This window comes from Pseudocercospora fijiensis, assembly GCF_000340215.1.
Source record: "Pseudocercospora fijiensis CIRAD86 unplaced genomic scaffold MYCFIscaffold_2, whole genome shotgun sequence".
Taxonomy (NCBI): domain Eukaryota; kingdom Fungi; phylum Ascomycota; class Dothideomycetes; order Mycosphaerellales; family Mycosphaerellaceae; genus Pseudocercospora; species Pseudocercospora fijiensis.
The window spans coordinates 3444025-3464013 of record NW_006921533.1 but is presented as its reverse complement, the minus strand read 5'-3'; the positions used below and the strand labels follow the sequence as shown (position 1 = coordinate 3464013).

The following is a 19989-nucleotide window of genomic DNA, read 5'->3' as shown; positions in this document are numbered from 1 at the left end:
GCAGCCCTCACTCGTTTTACGTGGCAGCCCAGTACTATGTATAGGCATTCATGTAAGATGGAGTCGATGGACTGTCATCTAGACTACACGTCGGTGCAAGTTCCGAGAACAGTTCTTGGCAGTTGATCCCTGGTTGGGTAAGGTAAGGTGGAGCAAATCCTGAATGACCTCAGCAAAGCCGTCCCGTTTGCAACTTGGAAGCTGGTTCCGTTATTCTGCGATGAACGAGAAAGGCAATCGAAGATGAGTAGCTATAGGGACCGTTTTCTGATGCCACAGTGTTGCGTGCTGCCACAGAGGCGTTTGAATGTGTTACTATTGCATGAATGCAGCCTGTCTGTATTGATTCAGCGAACGGGTCTGCACTGGTGAAGCTGAACGAATAATAATTTATTCCCGTCGATCTGGAATTTGAGGAAAGTTCAGGTGCCGATCTGACTGTGCAACGCCACAAGCAAGCCGCGGTGGTTGCCAAACCTGTCGACCAACGGCTTTTGGGCTGATAGACACGCTTGCCTAATGCGACATGCCATATAGCATGCCTTCGCCGCAGATACCTTTCAGAGTAAGACCGCGAGAGCGGATCCTGTGAGCTTGGCTGGCAGCTTAACTGAAGGGTTTCTTGGCAAAGAAATCTGGTCATGAGCAGCCCGAGGAGCCAAATTGGAGGAAGTGAACACGCGTCCTACTTGTCGTCATCTATTTGGCATGGTAGAGCTGCTTGAGTTGCTGACAGCGTAAGGTGTGAGGATATGAGACCATAGAAAGATGGACGCGATATTGGGTGCTAATTATTATTTGCATGATTGGCAACCAGTCTGCCGATCCCAGAATAGGAACGCTTTTGAAGCGAGCGAGCTCTTCCATCGTGCGGATACACTCAGCCGGGAAGAGGCGCTGGAAGGCTCGTATTTCTTGCAGTACCACTTGAGGTTGCATCATCTGCAACCTGCGGCAAAGCAGTTCGAGATCTCCAGGCAGCATCGAAGTGCAATGCGATCCACGGACCACCGTCTGCAATTCTGGAATTTGCAGACGCTTTATGCTGCTACAGCATTGCGACCAAGGACTCGGGCGACTCAATTGGCTAAGGCCAAGCAAACTTACCGGCCAAAGCTAAACCAGCCTCTCTTCTGCGGCTGTTGCAATGGTGCTTCCTCGATGCCGTTGATGATAGGCTGTGCCTGCGGCTCCACGGCTGTTCTTGTCCTGCCCGGGTACTCTATGTAGTTGAATGCTATGTCCAAATAGAGTGGCTTCACAGGCACGGGCTCGATCTTGGGAGGATACGAGACGAGATTTTTGAGATCGATCTGTAGCCCTGGCGCTGGGTACTCGTTCAGACGCTGAACGAGCGGAGCTGCAGTTGTCATGCCCTTCTCTGCAGCCTTTGTGGAGTTGGCTTCCAAGGTGCGCAGCTCGACCACAGCATGCATGCGAGATACCAGCGCGTCTATGTAGCCTTTCGCCTTGGCAAAAGTCGTCGCATCAAGGTCCAGTGTTGCCGGTGCACCGTCTTCGCGCGCTGCTGAAAGGCTGCTGGTGTTGGCGACCAGATCTTGTGCACGCTTCAAAAGAGCTAGGGCGTTTAAGTGGTTGGCAAGTAGTGCGTGCGAGTGTGAGATGTTGAGACACTTCAGCGCACGGAAATACGCAGCTTTGCTGTCCAGCTCAGCAACAAATTTCTCGTCGCGCACCGCGCCTCGGAGATCCTTCACCGAGTTAATGCTTTGGGTGATGGCATCGTATAAGACCGTACGCTCTCTCAACCTTGCGAGCCTTCTCCCTCTTGGCTCCTCCTTCTCGGGATGCTCCGTGCCATCCTTGCGTGCTCTCGATGGCCTTTTCTGCTGCTCGGCCTCGAAGGTCAAGCCGTCGTCCTCTCCTATGAGGGTTCGATATCTCCCAACGCGCCAGGATACCAAATCATAATTGACCGAAAGGCTTGTCACGCGAAGATCTTGCATCCGCGCATCGCCCTCATCCACGCGCTCCTTCTCCAAGTCGTCGGTAGCTGACTTAGCAGCATCTGCAGCATCCTGAGACGCATTAAGGACCTCATCGTATGCAGCAGCCTTATCACGAGATGCAACTGTGGCATTCGCAGATAGATAAGCGCGGAGCTTGGCTTCAGCAGCGGTCACATTGGCCAAAGCTTGTCCTATCGAGGCATCCACGATGTTTGCTTTGCGGCCTCTCCAATTGACGCTAATCGGGATTTCCTGAGGTGCGGTCTGCTTATCGGCGTCGTCCTTTGGCGCAGGTTTGTCTTTGAGTGCATACTGGTGGATCTTCTCGACCTCGGCAACCAGCTCTTTGTCGTCTTTGGGAAAATATCGCTTTGCTACTGTCGGAATGGCGATTGTCCGCGATAAACGTGCTTGATATGCGGCATATCGGATGGTTGGATCCACAGTGCCCGTGATGATTTCTCTGTAAATCTCCTTCTTGTCCTTTTCCAGTAGTGCAGCGTACACAACTCTTGCCAGGGAATAGCTGCGCAGACATGACTGCCAGCCTCGCTCTCGATCCTCGTCCGGCCGCTGTCCTCCCGACTGCTTCTCAAATTCCTCCGAGCCTGCCAAAGTTGCATGATATGCTCGTGCCTCCAGCACATCCTGCGCACTAGCCTTGGCGCTCTGCTCTCTTAGTAGACCGACAATCTGCTGCGCCGTCTTTGCCGCTTTGCTCAGCCTGGAAATCAAATGGCTTCGTGTTGACCCAGTCAATCCTTTCCCACTAGCATCGCCGGCATGAGTGGTCTTCAAGTGCATCGCATGTGCCCATGCTCGCTCGGATGTGAGCAACAACAGATGTAAGAATTCATGCTTGTTGCCAACGTCTTCTGCCGTCACCGGTTTCGCGGCGAATTTCTCTCTTTTGTTCGTGGCTCGGCCAAGTGTCTTCCGAGTCGCGAGCAGCTGACGCGAAAGCTGTGTTCGGTATTTATTGTAGTCGCCGATGAGCAGTGCCTCGCGGTGGCTGGCGACAAACTGTGTAATCTCCATGGCGCGTACAGAGTCAAGTCAACGGCAGCAGTCAAGTGAACAGCAATATGGATTTGAATGTGGGGTCTGGAAAAGTGGATACTGATTTGAGCCTCCATTCTCCAACTGCAACACACCACTGCAAGTCCCACAGCACGTCAAAATCCACCGCAACTGTCCTGGTCTTCATATACCAAACCAGGAAGGCATTGGTACTTTGTATAGTACCACTTTCCCAGCATCTTCTCGCACTGCAAAAGCCCGACACTATATCTAATCGTGCCTGCGGGTGTACCAGCAATTGCAAAATTTACAAAGAGACCAGCCTTGCTCCCTTTATCATTCAACGTGACTCCGATATCTCTGACGTGGAGCTTGTACGTCGGATTGAAAGAGGTGTACCATTGCATAAAATGCAAGAAGTCTTCCAGATTTGTGGTCTTGGGCGGCAACTCAGCAAAACAAGTAGAAGCTACAAAGTCGCGTGTGGTTCGCGTCCAGGGCTGTGATCTTGAGTCGAAGTCTCTATCATTTATGGCATTGACCATATCATGTACTAGAGTGCGCGATCGTCAGCTTGGACACTTCGCGAACGCCTGCCTCGCGAGTACGGCATTGAAGCACGAAGCACGAGCACAACCCGGCAAATGCAGGCGATTTCATCCTCTAGACTCTCTTCTGTGGAGCCTGCGCCGATGCCCTCGCTCTTGGGATGTCTTACCTTGCTGAGAGAGCTTCTGCTCGAGCGTAGGATCGCTCAGAAGATGTGGACTCCTGGCAATCGAGTGTTTGACTGAAAGCATAATTTGGATTGATGCTATTGATGTGAAATTCTACAGGCAGGAAGCAAAACCTGGACTCTTACACGGTTGGCAATGTTACACAAAGTGTGGAGTGCGGCTGAGAACCCAAGGCTGACAGAGCTGAACTAGTTACGGCCGACGAGAATCCTGCATACCAAGGAACGCATCCGCCCCAGAATCATTGGGGAGTGAAAAGAACTCCGAGAGATGGGTTAAACATAAGAGTGGAGGAGCTCTTTTGTTGTAGGGCCTTGTAATAATTTACAAACCCGCCTTTGGCTAACCGTCACTGTGTTCCGGGCATTGTGCCACCCTTCCGAACCTCTGGCAATAAGTAGAGTGCACTTACGAGAAGCTCGATGATTCCTTCACTATGCATCAACACATTATAATTTGATCAAGCTTGCTCAAAATATGGGATAACGTCGGGCAAGCAGCAGAGTCCGGTAGCATAGCGGAGTTATCAATAATACCAATACTCAGACGCCCAGCACGCTTGCTGCTTGATCGAATAGATTCAATATGTAAATTCAGACTGCAAGGTCCATTTGCTTTGGCTATCGTCATTTTGTGGCTTTTATATCAGTCTGTCAAGTGGGAGTCCGAAGTCATGTCGAATCAAGTGGTGTCTGTATTGAATGAAGAACCGAAACCTTGGTCATGACTAGTCGTCCATATCCATAATTCATCCTATCTCTTCTGCTCGTCCATCTACGTTTATTGAGTCGTGACCTTGCCATCGTTCTCGACATTGATGTGATCGTCGGTGGAGAGGGAGTAGACCTTGTCGTCTGGGAATTCGGCACTGTCGAAATCATATTGTTCAGTCCAGTCTTGAGCCTCACCGGCGCAGTCTAACTCACGTGAAGCCCTTGATCAAGGTGTACTCGTTGACGATCTTGCCGCCTTGCTCCTCTACTTGCTTCTTGGCACTGTGGTAATCGATAAGTACCTGTCCTTCTCCACCGGCTCAGGGTCTAACATACGCATCGTACTTTGACTGGTCGCCATTCTTGTCCTTAAGAGAGACCTGAGATAGCTGTCAGCAAGCTTGTCGGTTAACAGCGCTGGAAGCCACCCTACGTTGATCCTGTAAGGCATCTTGAAGGATGGTGAAGTTGAGAATCTGCGGAGAAGTGAAGACAGCTTGAAATGGTCGGGGAAGGTTATGGGAAGGGGAAGAAAGAGTCGGCTCAAGCAGGAGGTTGGGAGGATTGTATATGCATGTGAATGGTGAGGCCTGGCGGACACAGATGGAATGACGTGCCTGCCCACGCTGAACACGCGACTGCCGTCTTTAGCCGGATCCAATCCCTGCCGAAGCTTGATCCCAGCTGCAGGGCCGAACTCCGATCTCGAAATTTTTGGCAGTCGCCATGGCGAAGGCCGATTGTATTCGCATGTGATCGCTACACACAGCACTCGCCGAAGATGGCAGGCGAAGACCAGATACACCGGGCGCATCGTGCGACCAAGGAGAAGAAGAAGCATGACAAGAGCCAGCCAAATCCCAAAGCGTTCGCCTTTGCCGCTCCAGGACGACTCGCGAAACAGGCAGCTCGAAGCCACGATGTCAAGGAAAAGAGGTTGCATGTCCCGCTTGTGGACAGACTGCCAGAGGAGGCGCCACCCTTAGTTGTGGGCGTCGTTGGTCCACCCGGGGTGGGCAAGACGACTTTAATCAAGAGCTTGGTGAAGCGGTATGCACGGCAGACAATTTCGCAGCCGACAGGGCCCATTACTGTCGTTACCAGCAAGAGGCGGCGATTGACATTTGTGGAAGGACCGAGCGATAGTCTGGCAAGTGCGATCGACCTTGCGAAAGTGGTAGATATCGTGCTGCTCATGATCGATGGCAACTATGGCTTCGAAATGGAGACCATGGAGTTCTTGTCGGTTCTGAGCAGCACTGGTATGCCGGGAAATGTTTTTGGCATCTTAACCCATTTGGATTTGTTCCGAAAGCAAGATACACTGAAAGCACAGAAGAAGAGACTGAAGCACAGATTTTGGTCGGAGCTCTACCAAGGCGCAAAGCTGTTCTACTTGTCTGGTGTGATCAGCGGAAGATATCCAGATCGTGAAGTATTGAACTTGTCGCGCTTCCTGAGTGTCATGAAGAATCCGAGGCCTCTAGTCTGGAGGAATTCGCACCCTTATGCTTTAGCCGATCGAATGCTCGACATCACGCCGCCGACCGAGATCGAAAACGACGAGAAGTGCGATCGAACGGTAGCTCTATATGGGTACTTGCGAGGTACAAATTTCCCATCTCACGACGTGCGTGTGCATGTACCAGGTGTTGGCGATCTGAAAGTCGATCGAGTGGAGTCTCTACCAGATCCATGTCCGACTCCATACTTTGAGCAAGCACGAGAAAAAGCGGAGGGCACGAAGAAACGGAAACGACTTGGCGAGAAGCAGAAGGTCATATATGCGCCTATGAGCGACGTGGGCGGAGTACTCGTGGACAAGGATGCCGTATACATTGATGTCAAGAGCAATACCTTTAATGCTGAAGATGACGACGAAGACCGAGGTCTGGGGGAACAATTGGTCGTGGGCCTTCAAGGCGAGCGAAAGCTGCTTGGAGAAGATGACCAGGGCATTGCTCTTTTTGATGGAGGCGAAAGACTGAAAAAGCTAGAGGACGACGAAGATGTCAAGGACACTGGCAGGTCAAGTGCTAGAAAGGCAAGAATATATGAGCGGGACGACGCCGAGGATGATGATCCTGAAGACGAAGGGTTCGAGAGTGGAGAGACCGACGATGAGGCAGATCTGGAAGCTTTGCAACAAGCACCCGAGAAGCTGTCGAAAGGACGAAAGGAGAAAGATCGTGAAGTCGATGGCGACGTGGCATTTGCCGACTCTGATAGCGACCTCGGGTCCCTGTCTTCAGTATCTGACCAAGAGCTGGAGGACGACTCTGAAGCAGGAGACGACCTCGATGAAGATGCTGACGAGGACGAGGAAGACGAGGACGGTGCCGTCAGATGGAAGGACAACATGGAGGACCGCATGAAGCAGCTTCGTGGGCGGAAACAGCCGTTTCGAGTAGCCGAACTCGCGAAAATGATGTACGATGATATGCTGTCAACTGCTGAGGTCGTGAAGAAGTGGCGAGGCGAAAAGGACGACGGTGCAGATCTAGCGGATGACGAACAGGACGATGATTTCTTTCAGAGGAAGAAGCCGAATGCAGATGAGATCGAAGAAGATCGCATGATTCCTGCCTTGAACTATGAGGAACTGGAAGAGAAATGGACTGACGAGGAAAATATGGAGGCTTTGAGGCAGCGTTTTGCTTCCACGAGACTGACTGGAGCCAATGCTGACGCACTAGGTCAGGACGACGATTCAGACCCATTCGACGGACTTGGCGATGACGACGAAGGAGATGGCGAATTCGAAGATCTTGAGTCTGGCGAAAAGCACGGCGGAGCGGAGACCGGTGAGACCCTAGAAGACGAGCGCGAACGCAACGCGCGCAAGAAAGAAGATCTGAAGATGAGATTCGAGGAAGAGGATCGCGAAGGGTTTCTTAATCCGAAGAATACCAATCGACAGGCTAATGGTCAAGCCGAGGAGCAAGATTATGGCGAGGACGAGTGGTACGATGCACAAAAGGCGCTGCTCCAGAAGCAGCAAGAGATCAATCGCAAAGAGTTCGAAGACCTTGACGAGGCTACACGAATCCGCGCGGAGGGCTATAGAGCAGGGACTTATGCTCGGCTCATTCTAACGAACGTGCCATGCGAATTCACCGAGAACTTTGATGCCCGATTCCCTATACTCATTGGCGGGCTGCAGCCAACCGAAGAGCGAATGGGCTTCGTCCAGGTTCGCATAAAGCGCCACCGCTGGCACAAGAAGATTCTCAAGACGAATGATCCTTTGATCTTCTCGCTTGGATGGCGACGATTCCAGTCAACACCAGTCTACAGCATTTCTGACTCGCGAACGCGGAATAGGATGCTCAAGTATACGCCGGAGCATATGCATTGCTTTGGAACCTTCTACGGACCTCTCGCTGCGCCGAATACAGGATTCTGTTGTGTACAGAGCTTCTCGAACAAGAATCCTGGATTCCGAATCGCAGCGACGGGAGTTGTTCTCAACGTCGACGAAAGCACAGAGATCGTGAAGAAGCTGAAATTGACAGGCCATCCATACAAGATCTTCAAGAACACTGCATTTATCAAAGACATGTTTTCGTCGGCGCTGGAAATCGCCAAATTCGAAGGTGCTGGAATCAAAACTGTTTCTGGCATTCGAGGCCAAATCAAGAAGGCGCTGTCGAAACCTGAAGGCTGCTTCCGTGCTACATTCGAAGACAAAATCCTCATGTCCGATATCGTCTTCCTGCGGGCATGGTACCCGGTCCGACCTCACCGGTTCTATAATCCTGTGACTGAACTCCTCGAAGGCGGAGACTCCGAAGCTTGGGAAGGCATGCGTCTCACCGGTCAGGTTCGAGCCGCTCAGAAAATTCCCACCCCGAAGATCAAAAATTCAGCGTATCGACCTGTCGAACGACAAGAGCGACACTTCAACCCCTTACGCGTGCCTCGCAAGCTTCAAGCCGGTCTGCCGTACAAATCCCAAATCACTCAAATGAAGCCACAAAAGAAGGAGTCTTATATGCAGAAACGAGCTGTTGTGCTTGGCGGTGAAGAGAAAGTGGCGAGACGGCTCATGCAGCAGGTCATGTCGCTCCGGAATGAGAAAGTTGAGAAGAGGCGAGCTAAGCAAGAGGAGAGGAAGCAAGGATATCGGGCTAAGGTTGCTGAGAATGAGGAGAAGAGGAAGGAGAGAGAAAAGAGGGAACGTGATGAGTTCTGGAAGAGGGAGGGCAAGAAGAGAAAAGGCTGGGAGAATGGTGGTGAAGGCGGAGGAGGCGGAGGCAAGAGAAGGAAGAAAGCGTGAAAGATCATTTTCAGCACCAATTACTTTTACTCTTCATCTATGTGCCAGAGCTACTAAGCTCATGATGTCGGCTTGAAGGCACTCTGCACGCTGCCATAGCCTTGTGGACATTGCCTGCTAAGCGGAACACTCCCACTTCTCATGTAACAGATTTTCGCCTCTGCACATGCACTGGTGGTGCAATTCGGACTCTTAATACTACTCTTGCCTTGCAGAGTATTGAACTTGGAGACAAGACTGTGATCCTTCTCCATGGCCTCTGTGACAGCATGCCAGAAAGTTGCGTTCAAGGGTGCATCTGCTGGCCACTTCGCTGATGGACCATACGTCTCTCTCGTCGAATACTCGAATTGAAATGTGGGGCCATGTGTTGTGAGATTCGAGAATGAGCTCACATCAGCGTACCAAGTATATGCTTCATAGACATCAAAGGAGCCAGTATCAACTTCATACATTCGAAAACCGCTGTTCAAGTTCGTCAGGGGTGTGACGGATGGTCCTATCCAACCGACATTGAGTGCTGTGTCACGAGATCGGTGGGTGGCATTGTTAGCATAGTAGATCATGAATTGGTCCTCGTGAGTATGACCGAAGAAGATGTTGGCGATGACGTGCGGCGAGTAGCGCTGCACGATCTCGTAGAACAAGTTTGTCGGGTTCGGGAGGGGATTTGTGCCATCCCAGCCTGACAAGACGTGTGCAAAAAGCCAAACCCGTTCACCAGCATCTTCTGCTGCTTGCAATTCTTTGATGACCCATTTGAACATTCCACTCACATCTGGATTGCTGGTGTTGATGAAGTTCAGAAAATTGCTCTTGTACCAGAAGTCGGAATTGAACGTTATCATTCTCAAGCCGTAGTGATTCTTGATGCTGTACGCTCCATAGTGAAGTCTTGCTTGATGAGCAGCTTCCTTGCTAAGCCAGCCTTCATGCTGCCACAGGGCGGATACATGGTCGAAGTTCCAGCTCATCTGTTGACCGAGCGGGCCTGGTAATGAGTGAGGTGCATCGATCGCTTCAGGATTGGTGTCGTGGTTACCAAGCACAGGGAATACCGGCCCTGTAAGGTAATGACGGAACATATAGTCGTAGATGGAGGTCTCAGCATACTCAGTGTAGGCCCTGCTGAGCTCAGTCTGGGGGTCGTGCGAAACTAGATCACCAGTGTAGATGGTCCAAGCTAATGGATTCTGCTTGGAAGTGCCAGTCAAAGGTCCGACTGCCTGAAGCGCCGCCAGACCCAGATCATATGGAGTGTCACACTCAAAGTAGCCATACAGGGGAGCTGGGAAACTCAGCTGTCCCGCTGGTTCATTGGAATTTTTCGCATTGCTGCGGCAGCACAGACCGGAGGTGCAATTGCCCTCGGAACCAACTTTATAGCGTGGATCGAGGTGGAAGTCTGACATGTGTAGGACTTTGACCCGTTTGCCGCTGGGCTTTGGCGGCGAGGGATGCTTTGGCTTCGGCTTAGGGAATAAATTCGTGCCATTTAAAGCAATCGGCGCGGGAGGTGGGCAGAAAGATGCGATGGAATTGCAGATGTAGTGACCATCTATGCCGCTGACATTTGCAAAAGCCAAGACCTGCGTCCAGATAGCACCGAACGTAGTTGCTTCAAAGTCCTCAATGCAAGTACCAGAGGAGTGGAACTTGGTATCGTTGCAAAGAGAAAGCATGGCAGGAGGCACGAGCGAGGGTGCAAGCTGCGCGGCTCGCTTGCCCACTTCCAGAGCTTGGATACATTTTGTGCAGTTGCTGGCGATGGATGAATTTGCGATGATCAACTTGACGTGAGCGATGGCTTTGGAGATGACGCGTTCTCGATCTGCCTTGGAGAGATTTGCGATTGGCTTTGGATAGTACACTGGATCCAGGTCGTCGTCGGGAATTGTGTCTGGATTGGTGAGATTGGCTGGGCAGGTGATGTTGAGGATGGGATCAAATATGGCCGGCTGCGGCTGCTGTCCGGAGGGTGCCGGGTAGTAGGAGGAGAATACGTTGGTTGGATATCCTGCGGGAGCAACGAATGACTGGGAGGCAGGTGACGGTGGAGTGGTATCGGCATCAGATGAGCTGCCATACGAGGATTGCGCGTCGCTGGGCCGGAGCAGCAGTGGTGCTACTGCTACAGCAAGGACGCTGCGGATGGAAGGCATTGCGAGGAGTACGTGTAGCACGCGCGCCGTCATGAGGCGTCGTCATATTATTTACATCCTAGCTTGACATACCATCTGATGGAATACTGTACCAGCCAATGCATTGCTTCCATCAATGCTGTGCTGAACTGTATTCCGGCTTATGAGCCAATCACAGCCATCAAAGTCATCTTGCCAAGATTTCTGACGCGAGAAGCGAGAGCTTGTTTGTGCATTGGCTCTTCCTCGCGAGAACGTTGTCGAAGTAACGGCTTCATGTTCCTGTCCAACTCTTCCTCATTCCTACACCACGTGAAAAACACCGCAAGCAATGTCCGAGCACCCATTCTACCAACATGGCCTCAAAGGACGGCTTGATTCCTCACATCCTGCTCCCACTGCCCAATCCCATGGAGATTCAAAAGCCACCCAGCAAGGAAGCCCGCCTGAACATGATCATCAGCAATATCGAGAGGCAGCAGAACCATGTCAAATCACGCATTATTGAGACTGCCAAGCGCAAGCGCAAGCTTTCTGCAGTCGAACATGGCGTGGAAGCAATGGACGTCGATGGGCCTCGAGGTCGTGCGCTCCCGTCTCAACATCCTACAATGGAGCAGATGCTGGCTGCCATGAACACACCATACACAGAGTCTATGGGAGATCCTTATCTGAGGCCAGATGCCACGCTTCCTCCTCCACCACCCGGCACCCGGCAGGTAACGCCTCCACCCGAGATCAAGCTCGCCAAAGAGACTCTCGATCAAATTGAGCTGTATGAGAAGCATGCTTCACGGACAAGAAATTTCTTCAAGGCTGCTTTGCAGAGAGAACGACGACGTAACTCAACTGGAGGATCTGCTGCTTCCGCCCCATGGAATGTGAGGAGGACGAGCAGTGCGAGCGCTTCCGCCGTTAGGGGAGCGACAAGTCCTAATAGAGATCCCCGAAGAGTCAACGCATCGCCTATCGACATCTCCCGTGATCCACGACTTCAGCGGCGAGATAGCAGGCCGTGATCGACAAACAACATGGTTTGGAATCGAAGATCAAGTCTTGCGCATGCCAACCTGTTTCTCCAGCCACGTCACGAGAAGTCATCGAATGGCACGGCCGTACCGCAAAGTTGCATGAATGCAGGCGAACGGCACTGCGCATGATGTAGCAACCCACCCGAATGATGCAGTGGTTGAGATCCTTGAGATGGAAGCTGTGTCAAATGGCCTCGGCACCCGCACATCAGCTTGAAGAAAACCCATGCAGGACTTGAGAAATATGAGATGCATCAGCAGCGCTGAGACTGGACGGCTCACCGCAGCCCTTCTCCGAGATATCATCTCTGCGCGATCGGACAGGACCTTAGTGGCATCTAATGGTACACCATCGCTAAATCAATCACCGATAATCGCTGGGCGTATGCTTTGCCTGACATCCTAGACAGCGAACCATATACTCGCCTTGCCCAGCTCTACCACTTCGCTCAACAGCCACGTTGATGCGGTTCTCGCAACTGTACGTTTTACACTTCCGTACCTTCTGGAATATGTCCTTGACTCTCTCCAAATCCTTCTCAGCACGTTCTCGTAGGCCGGCCTCGCGATCGGCCATATACTGGACACGATTGAGGTCATCCTTGAGCTTCCCCATTTCCTTTCTTAGCATCTCGGCGACCTTGTCACCAAGCTTCTTGTTAAGACGGCACTCGCGCGTCATATCGGCGAGAAGCGCTGCGCAGAACTCGCCCAGATTCTCGGAGTCGTTGATGGCATCCGTGAAAGCTTCGTCAAATGCTAGGTCTTCGACATGCTTCTTGGCAAGACGGGCGGCGGCACTACGAAGTCCACCATCCTGGCTCTTATTTGCACGGTAGATCTCATCTAGTACCGACGCAAAGCCGCTCCTCTCCCATACGTAGTTGTTGCTCCAAACTATGCTGTAGAATTCCTGGACTGCTTTTATCTTCAGCATGGGGATGTCATAGTAGTTGGCGATATGATGGACTCTCACGTGCATCATCAGAATATCGTGAAGGGAGGCGCTTGTTTGCAGAGACATGCTACCGCTTGAGAACTGTGTAGCGTCCACGTCTTCCGGGGCTGCGTTCGTAGCTGGTCCTTGGAGCAGCGCTACCGACTCAACACTACTCGAAGGTACGGAAGGCTCCAGCTCAACTCCTTCGTTTCGCACAGTGCTTTCGACATCTGCATTGGCTTCATGTTCGGCCGCGGTCGACTCGGAAGCGACAGGGTAGGCAGGCACATCATATCGTTGTGTGTAGAGGTACTGGATCATTCTGGCCACCGTGTCTTCGTCGAATTCTTTGTGCTCAATTGTGCCGTTGGACTCCTTGAAGCCAGACTTCATTTGATCGGCAAGAACCGAAGACTGAGGGCATACCACAGCTCGATGGAGAGGGAACTCTTGAGTGCCACAAATGATCTTCATGTCGCTGTAGTCGCGATTCAAGTGTAAGGTGGCAATTTTAGCCACGAAGCTCTTCTCGTGCTCACTTGCCATACTGAAGCTTGATGCCAATGAAAGCTGGATCTTGTCTTGTTTAAAGATGTAGTTTTCTCGTTGGGGTGTTTGCTGACCAGTGAATCTGGAAGTCAGTAGATGTTACAGCATTGAACTCGTTGCATGTTGTCAAAGCAGACGGTTCAGTGAAAAGCGACGAAAGTCTGGCCTTTGTCACATGTGACAGGCTGAGGTGAGCTGGTATTCGAAATGCGACTACAGCTTATGTTTCTTTTGCCCACTTGCAATCTTCCTGAATTCAGCCTGAGGGACGCCTTTCATGAACACTTCCATTCCAGAGAAGATCTCCTTCACAGCTAACGAATCGTAAACATCCTTCTCGGGTGCCTTCATTAGGGCCTTGATCCGGAGCAACGAGTCCGGAACCAAATGCTCGCCCAACCTGTTATCCACTTCTTCCAGCACCAGCTGGAGGAATTTGTCACTTTCTTCCTTCTTCACATCAAACACTTTGTTGACATAGCCACATTGAACCAGCTCTTCACATGATATCCTCTTTGACATCAGCAATGCTTCGGCCCCTCGAGCAGGGCCTAGTCTGTTCACCATCGCGCGGCAAGCGAGGCCTTCCGAAACCAATCCGAGCGAAGTGAAGGGGCAGAGCAGGTACGCATGAGGCGCAGCGTAGATGAAGTCGGCCAGCGAGACGACGGCCGCAGCGATTCCGACTACCGGTCCATTGAGCGCGGCTACGAGGATCTTACGATGGCTATAGAAGGCTTGTGTGAGATTCATGTTGTACACGGCAAATGTCTGAAGGAGTCTCTTGTATTGTTCGTCCTTGGGACCTTCGTCTCGTCCCGCAGTCGAAACATCGGCACCCGCGCTGAAGAATCGTCCAGTACCCGTGAGCACGGTGATGAAGACATCGTTAAGACCGTCGATGTATCTCAGCCATTGAGCGAGGTTGAAGAATAAGTCCTGTGAGAGAGCTCCGAGCTTCTTTGGTTGGTTGATTCTTACAATCGCTACTCGTCCCTTGATCTCGCATTGTATCTCGTCGATGCGTTTCGGTGGTTGGTTCATGGCTGTGAGTTTGGTGTATTCCTGATTGGTTTGAGCAGTCAAGAGATGATGAACATGTAGCTTGGTCTCCGTCACTATCAAGGCACGAGTCGAGGATGCTGACAACAATGGAGAAGCCCTCGGGCCATGCTTGCAGCGGTTGTTAGGCGAGCTGTTGGAGAGAGACACCTGCCGAGGCTGACAGGACGGACTTGAAGTGTCGATAGCTTTAATCAACATATTGATAAACCTTTCAATCAAAATTTCCGACTTCCTCCAGCGTCGTTCTTTCCACCGCATTGCCAGCACGTTCTATCATCCCTCTGACCGCTCAATCGCTATGTTTATCTTCAGGCATGGCGGCAGAGAAGCTGCTTTAGCGATTCGACACACACGACCCTACCTTCAAAGCCGCTGTGCGTCAAGAATCGAGATACCATTTACGCCTCCACCAGTGCCCGTCATCGAATCTTGCCCTTCGCCGACATGCCAGTGCAGAGAAAGCCCATCAGGCTTGGACATCGATCGAGAGTCGAACATTAACGGTAGCATTGCGTCGTACGCGGAGCAGCTCCTGGTCTGTACTGGAAAGAACGATTGGAAGTCACGGATAGAAGAGGAAGAAGATGCTGTGCTGGTACGGCGATTGAAAGGCTTTCTGACAAAAGGCGGCAAGTACGCCGATGTGGGTGGCTACGATATGCATAGACAACGTGGAGTGGAGGCTGATAGTAGGATAGCCATACCACAATATACTGTTGACAAACGCATCTTTTCGTTCTGAATCAAGACATCCCAATGGTGCACCTGCTAAAGACTCAGGCAAAGCAACCACAGGACCACCGGCTTCAGCATTCTTGCTTCCAAGCTTTACATACCTTCCCACTATACCCACTGATCCGAGCTCCGTGGAAGCTTTCATCAAAGCCTTCATCCTACCACAAAAGCTTCACAACACTTATGATCGCTTGACGCGAGAACAGCAGAATGTTCTCCTACGACAACCAGAGCTGCAAAGCCAATTCACGGGATTTCGGCCCGTGGATGAGATACTCGTTCTGATCTGCGGACACGGAGGCCGCGACGAGAGATGCGGCAAGCTAGGACCTATACTCCTGGCCGAATTCGAGGAGAAGCTGCAACGACAGAATATAAGGATTCTTGGCGACGACCAGAATCTACGCGACGGCGATGAGAAAGCACGTACTCCCTCTGCGAGGGTAGGCTTGATCAGTCATATCGGCGGTCACAAATGGGCTGGAAACGTGATTGTGTACATCCCACCATCGTTCGAGGACAACGCTTTAGCCGGCAAGGGCATCTGGTATGGCAGAGTATGCCCAGAGAACGTGGAGGGAATCGTCACAAAGACGGTAATGGAAGGGAAAGTCATAAAGGAACTATTTAGAGGTGGAATAGATCGCAGCCGTGAGACCATTAGGCTTTGAAGGAATGAGTGGAGTGAATGCGCGATAAATGGTCGCTTATTCTGCTACATAGTCCACAAGGTCAAAGTCTAGACTGCGAGCGAGACTCTGTGCATGCTCCCATGTCACAAGAGGTCCTACTCGCCATTTTCCACCAGGTTCCAAAGGGTCGTTGCTTCCAATCCCACCAGCTCGCACCAGAAGCCTGAGGCTCGACAAAGTTGCGATCTGTTTGTACATGTCTATTGTGGTTCGTATATCGGCTGGCAGTATTGCATGAAGTATCGCCAGGAGCCGATCAGCAGTGAACGCAGATGCCGCAAGCAGGTGGCGAGGGACCTTGCGAATTTGGCTTGGTCGTCCGCCGGAGCGTGCTGTTCCACCGCCCTTCTTTCGTCGCTTCCGTTCTGTTGACTTCATGAAGTATAAAGCATCGAACCTTGCAGGATTGAAGGAGGCTAGGTACGCTGCTACAAGCAGCCATTTGGCGTAGTATGGAAGCTCATGGGTCTTGCTTCTCGAAACGGTCGTCGCTGCCACCGAATTCTGGATAATCGAGTCGAGCAACACGCTCTCGTCTTGAAACAACCTCCGCTGTGCCACTAATAATCTGGTGAAGTCTCGTGTGCCAAAGTCACCCTTAATAACCGGCGCTACAAATGGCCTCCACAGTTTATGGCAAGTCGCACGAAAAGCGACCAGATCTCGAGCTGCGTTGTGACCTAAGGCATCCCAGACAGCCGCGCAGAACCGCGGCCACAACCAGGCCTTGTCTTCCTCGTGTGTCTCGTCATCGTAATCAAGCTCAGCCGGCGGAGCGTCCAGGAATATATCTAGTGGATTCCGAGCTACGATATGCACGGTCTGATTTCGTGAATAAGTTGCGAAGTGCAGGTGAGGCACACCAGCCTGATGTAAGAATCGAGGTGGTGGATGACGCACGATCATCACCACGGTCAACTGAGGAAGGGTTTCTCCCAGCCTGCCTAATGCTGCCAATAGTGTTGGCGGCGCATCTCTCTGCTTGTCTATGCCATCAAAGACAAGAACAAATTTATTCTGCTCGGTCGTGAGCTTTTGCAGGTGCACTGACAAGACGCTGATGTTCTCGCATCGTGCATTGTATGCCGGCGCATCTCCATTGGATCCGTGCAATCGCAATGCCTCGTCTACAGCCGCGACGGTGCGCTCAAGTAGGTGTCTGCCGGTCACGCACTCGCGACATGGTATGATGGCGTGTGGAAGTTTGCTCTGCTCCAAGTATGACCTAGTGACGCTGCTCTTGCCTGTTGCTCTCGGGCCATAGATCACTAGTGACGAAGGAGAGGGTCGTGAGTGCTGCTTGCTTGCGATCAGCACAGTGCAGGCGGCAAGGGTTCAAATCGGCATACCGAGAGGAGAGCTGCCAACTGCTTGATTTGAACATCTCTGCACTGCCACTGCTCTATGAGTGATAGCTGTAGCGCATCTGGGAGCATCGCATGACCCATCATTCTCGGTCGCATTGGGAAGCGAAGTTGCACGCGACGCGACGCGACGTTGGAGACGCAACAAGCTTCGAATCCTTGCTGCACTTGGTAGCCAGTTGGAGAGGAACGGAGCCAGGTCCGATTTTTATACCACAGAAAGTGAAAGGCAGGGGCAAAGTTGAAAGCAGCAGTTACTCTGCTCATGCCTTCCATTTTCTACCCGTTGCTAGGGTCTGTGCGCAGTTTCCTTCACAGAGCGTCGCAGCCATGGACCGCTTTCTCGAGTCTCGCCATTCTACTTGGCCATGCCATAACACACTTCGTCTACATTTTCCGCAACGCCATTGCTGGCTCCATCATGGCAGCGACACGCCGAGACTCCAAGGCCGCCATACTGCCAGAGCCTCCTCGGCACATGGTACATCTCAAGACCAAAGAAGAATGTCGCCTCGGCAACGAGACAATCCAAGTCTGGACCGTTGAGCTGCCTAGTAAGCATGCCGAAGGAATCCTGAAGTAATAATGCATTGCCTTCGCTTTTCACCCTTGACATCGCTGACTTCCACAGGGTGATCAAAGACAATGTTCCTGCGCAAGATTCGATCGACCTCCAGCACCTGCGTCGCTTTGCAAAACCAAAGTTCCTGCCAGAACATGTCCTCGGAAAGCGGGACCTCGTCAAGGAAATGTATGCAGTGCCACGCGCATGGGAGAACACGCCACAAGCCGTTATGCAGACACCCACCACCGCGATCTGGGAGTACTCGAATCCCTCCAAATCGCGACATAATGGACGTCCACCAACCCTTCATCTGTTGATCTGTCCGACGAGGATTATGAGTCTCCAGGACCTCCACGGCATCTTGAAGGAGCACACCCCCTTTGCCTCGTCGCCTGACTCTTGGGCATATCCGCTGGAGATAAAGGAAATCACCGTCCCTCTTCTCGCACCTACCAGCGTGCCACAAGCAAATGAGTGGTCGGCCCATTACTGGCCAACGTTTTACAGGAAGACCAATCCATTCGGAGCGCATCCTGCCAGCATCGAGAAGGCAGAGGCTGAGCTACAACAGCCAGAAGAGGACAACATCGGAGTTGAGGAAGCACTTGCACTTGCCGCCAAAGTCGGAGATGACAATCGGCGTCGTGGGCTCGGTTCAGGCACAGGCTGTGTCATCGTGGAACGTGTCGAGGGTAGCACCAATATCATTGCCGTTGCCGGTGACGCACGCTACAAACCTCAGGCACACCAGTTTGGCGAGACTGACAATGACACCTGCTGCAGAGGCAACATGATGGGCCACGCGGTGATGCGCGCCGTCGGCATGGTCGGACGCAAGCGTTTACGCTGTGCTACCCTATCCATCGCCAGATCTGCCGCCAAAGCTGAGAGCAACTTCCACAAGGGAGGTCTCGCCGTGGACGAAGAAGCCCGTGACGCCTTCTTCAACGACCTGCCAATCAGTCAGCTCGAAGAACAGTACTTCAGGGAGGACAACCTGAAACCCGATGGCTACCTCTGCCTCCGGCTGGAGATATTCCTCACGCACGAGCCCTGCATAATGTGCTCGATGGCTCTTGTGCACAGCCGTGTCGGACGTGTCATCTTCAAAGAGCGGATGCCAAAGACGGGAGGCTTGACGGCCGAAATGACTAGAAACGATTCCGGTCCTGTCGGTCTTGGGTATGGGATGTGTTGGCGAAAGGAGCTGAATTGGCAATTCATGTGCTGGGAATACATCCCAACGACTGAAGCAGGCACTGTCACCAGAGAGGGCGGCAGCAAAGATCTCAAGGATGAGAAGTACAACCCTGAAGCGAAAAATACTTTGGAAGATGTTATGAGTGCTAATGTTACTTTGAGCAGCTTTGCAAGCATGCATGTGTAGCGCACACGCGATGCAGAATGGAGCTGGCGGAGCATAAGTTACGATGGCATGACCACGACCGCAGCAATACTGTATGGCATCACGCTTGGTATGGCTACGAGAGAAAAGGATTTGAGCATTAGCGTTGGCGTTGCGGTAGAGAAGCGGCCTTACGGCTTACAATGTATCATACTCGATTGTGTACGAGGCATAGCTTTTGCGGAGAGTGATAATGGTATAAAAGAGAGTGCAGACGCCGTGTCAAAACGACTCACTTTTGCTCTCATTTCTGCCTACACAATTCTGAGATCAAGCATACTTGAGTGCGTACGAGGGCAAGTACTCGTATAACTGTGCATTGCTTTACAGCGGGCGAGAGCACAAAGCTTTGATATTGCACTTCAGACGCTTGCGCCCTCGACTGAATATGCATCAAGACCGTAGAGCTTACCGAGTCATTGCTGGGTGGACCGGGAGTCATCAAAGAATGTGAATCGTCCAAAGCGAGGATTTCGAGTCCATCACTCCGTACTCGAAACGCTTCGACCTGTTGCAGGGAAGTCATGCAGTTAGTAGCACAAGCCTGCGTCAATGAGAGCCATATTACTTTGGAATACCTCGGGCGAAGTGATGTGAAGTGGTCATCGTAACAGGTTTCAAAAACTGCTATTTCGCCGATGCTTTCTTCGACCAAAGGCTCCCCCAATTACTTCTCGATCCGCGTTGCTTGCTCTCAGCTGATGCGTCTTTTGATGCTTTCCTCTGCTTGATCCTCCGACTGATACCGAATTCCATTCGTGGTTTGCTCGCGAGTGACTCCAT

The 19989-nt window shown here is 51.9% G+C and overlaps 10 protein-coding genes across 10 annotated transcripts; 4 read left to right on the top strand and 6 right to left on the bottom strand.

Annotated features, from left to right (window-relative positions):
• Window positions 1-971: 971 nt before the first annotated feature.
• On the bottom strand, window positions 972-3008 carry MYCFIDRAFT_161646 (uncharacterized protein; the record flags this gene model as incomplete). The annotated part of the gene is made up of 1 exon (XM_007925276.1): window positions 972-3008. One exon carries the CDS (start codon window positions 3006-3008, stop codon window positions 1104-1106), a length of 1905 nt encoding a protein of 634 aa, XP_007923467.1. The 3' UTR covers window positions 972-1103.
• Window positions 3009-4306: 1298 nt separating this feature from the next.
• Window positions 4307-4985, bottom strand: MYCFIDRAFT_59277 (uncharacterized protein). The gene is made up of 4 exons (XM_007924429.1): window positions 4874-4985; window positions 4777-4820; window positions 4654-4722; window positions 4307-4595 (listed from the first exon to the last, which is right to left on the bottom strand). The coding sequence occupies exons 1-4, from the start codon at window positions 4889-4891 to the stop codon at window positions 4508-4510; spliced, it is 219 nt and encodes a 72-aa protein (XP_007922620.1). The 5' UTR covers window positions 4892-4985; the 3' UTR covers window positions 4307-4507.
• Window positions 4986-5221: 236 nt separating this feature from the next.
• On the top strand, window positions 5222-8719 carry MYCFIDRAFT_131135 (uncharacterized protein; the record flags this gene model as incomplete). Its single annotated transcript, XM_007925275.1, has 2 exons — window positions 5222-6629; window positions 6747-8719. The coding sequence occupies 2 exons, from the start codon at window positions 5222-5224 to the stop codon at window positions 8717-8719; spliced, it is 3381 nt and encodes a 1126-aa protein (XP_007923466.1).
• A 59-nt stretch (window positions 8720-8778) lies between these two features.
• MYCFIDRAFT_186425 (uncharacterized protein) lies at window positions 8779-10985 on the bottom strand (the record flags this gene model as incomplete). The annotated part of the gene is made up of 2 exons (XM_007925274.1): window positions 8779-10798; window positions 10954-10985. 2 exons carry the CDS (start codon window positions 10983-10985, stop codon window positions 8779-8781), a joined length of 2052 nt encoding a protein of 683 aa, XP_007923465.1.
• A 239-nt stretch (window positions 10986-11224) lies between these two features.
• Window positions 11225-11927, top strand: MYCFIDRAFT_202365 (uncharacterized protein). The gene has a single exon (XM_007925273.1). It carries the CDS (start codon window positions 11271-11273, stop codon window positions 11877-11879), a length of 609 nt encoding a protein of 202 aa, XP_007923464.1. The 5' UTR covers window positions 11225-11270; the 3' UTR covers window positions 11880-11927.
• Window positions 11928-12255: 328 nt separating this feature from the next.
• On the bottom strand, window positions 12256-13377 carry MYCFIDRAFT_82001 (uncharacterized protein; the record flags this gene model as incomplete). The annotated part of the gene is made up of 1 exon (XM_007924632.1): window positions 12256-13377. The coding sequence occupies one exon, from the start codon at window positions 13375-13377 to the stop codon at window positions 12256-12258; it is 1122 nt and encodes a 373-aa protein (XP_007922823.1).
• A 164-nt stretch (window positions 13378-13541) lies between these two features.
• On the bottom strand, window positions 13542-14555 carry MYCFIDRAFT_210394 (uncharacterized protein). The gene has a single exon (XM_007925272.1). It carries the CDS (start codon window positions 14422-14424, stop codon window positions 13594-13596), a length of 831 nt encoding a protein of 276 aa, XP_007923463.1. The 5' UTR covers window positions 14425-14555; the 3' UTR covers window positions 13542-13593.
• Window positions 14556-14743: 188 nt separating this feature from the next.
• Window positions 14744-15851, top strand: MYCFIDRAFT_131908 (uncharacterized protein; the record flags this gene model as incomplete). The annotated part of the gene is made up of 3 exons (XM_007925271.1): window positions 14744-15088; window positions 15144-15180; window positions 15220-15851. The coding sequence occupies 3 exons, from the start codon at window positions 14744-14746 to the stop codon at window positions 15849-15851; spliced, it is 1014 nt and encodes a 337-aa protein (XP_007923462.1).
• MYCFIDRAFT_186421 (uncharacterized protein) lies at window positions 15582-17308 on the bottom strand (the record flags this gene model as incomplete). The annotated part of the gene is made up of 3 exons (XM_007925270.1): window positions 15582-15660; window positions 16069-17168; window positions 17222-17308. The coding sequence occupies 3 exons, from the start codon at window positions 17306-17308 to the stop codon at window positions 15582-15584; spliced, it is 1266 nt and encodes a 421-aa protein (XP_007923461.1).
• Window positions 17309-17714: 406 nt separating this feature from the next.
• Window positions 17715-19188, top strand: MYCFIDRAFT_132181 (uncharacterized protein; the record flags this gene model as incomplete). Its single annotated transcript, XM_007925269.1, has 4 exons — window positions 17715-17815; window positions 17868-17955; window positions 18061-18649; window positions 18710-19188. 4 exons carry the CDS (start codon window positions 17715-17717, stop codon window positions 19186-19188), a joined length of 1257 nt encoding a protein of 418 aa, XP_007923460.1.
• Between the last annotated feature and the right edge of the window lie 801 nt (window positions 19189-19989).

Bases quoted from the DNA above. Each gene is read 5' to 3' on its own strand.
- MYCFIDRAFT_210394 (XM_007925272.1), bottom strand. From the start codon at position 14,424: ATGAACCAACCACCGAAACGCATCGACGAGATACAATGCGAGATCAAG.
- MYCFIDRAFT_202365 (XM_007925273.1), top strand. From the start codon at position 11,271: ATGGAGATTCAAAAGCCACCCAGCAAGGAAGCCCGCCTGAACATGATC.
- MYCFIDRAFT_59277 (XM_007924429.1), bottom strand. The intron at 4,723-4,776 runs GTATGTTAGACC...CGATTACCACAG, and splicing joins GACCAGTCAAAGTACGATGC to TGCCAAGAAGCAAGTAGAGG. The intron at 4,596-4,653 runs GTGAGTTAGACT...TGATTTCGACAG, and splicing joins ACCTTGATCAAGGGCTTCAC to TGCCGAATTCCCAGACGACA.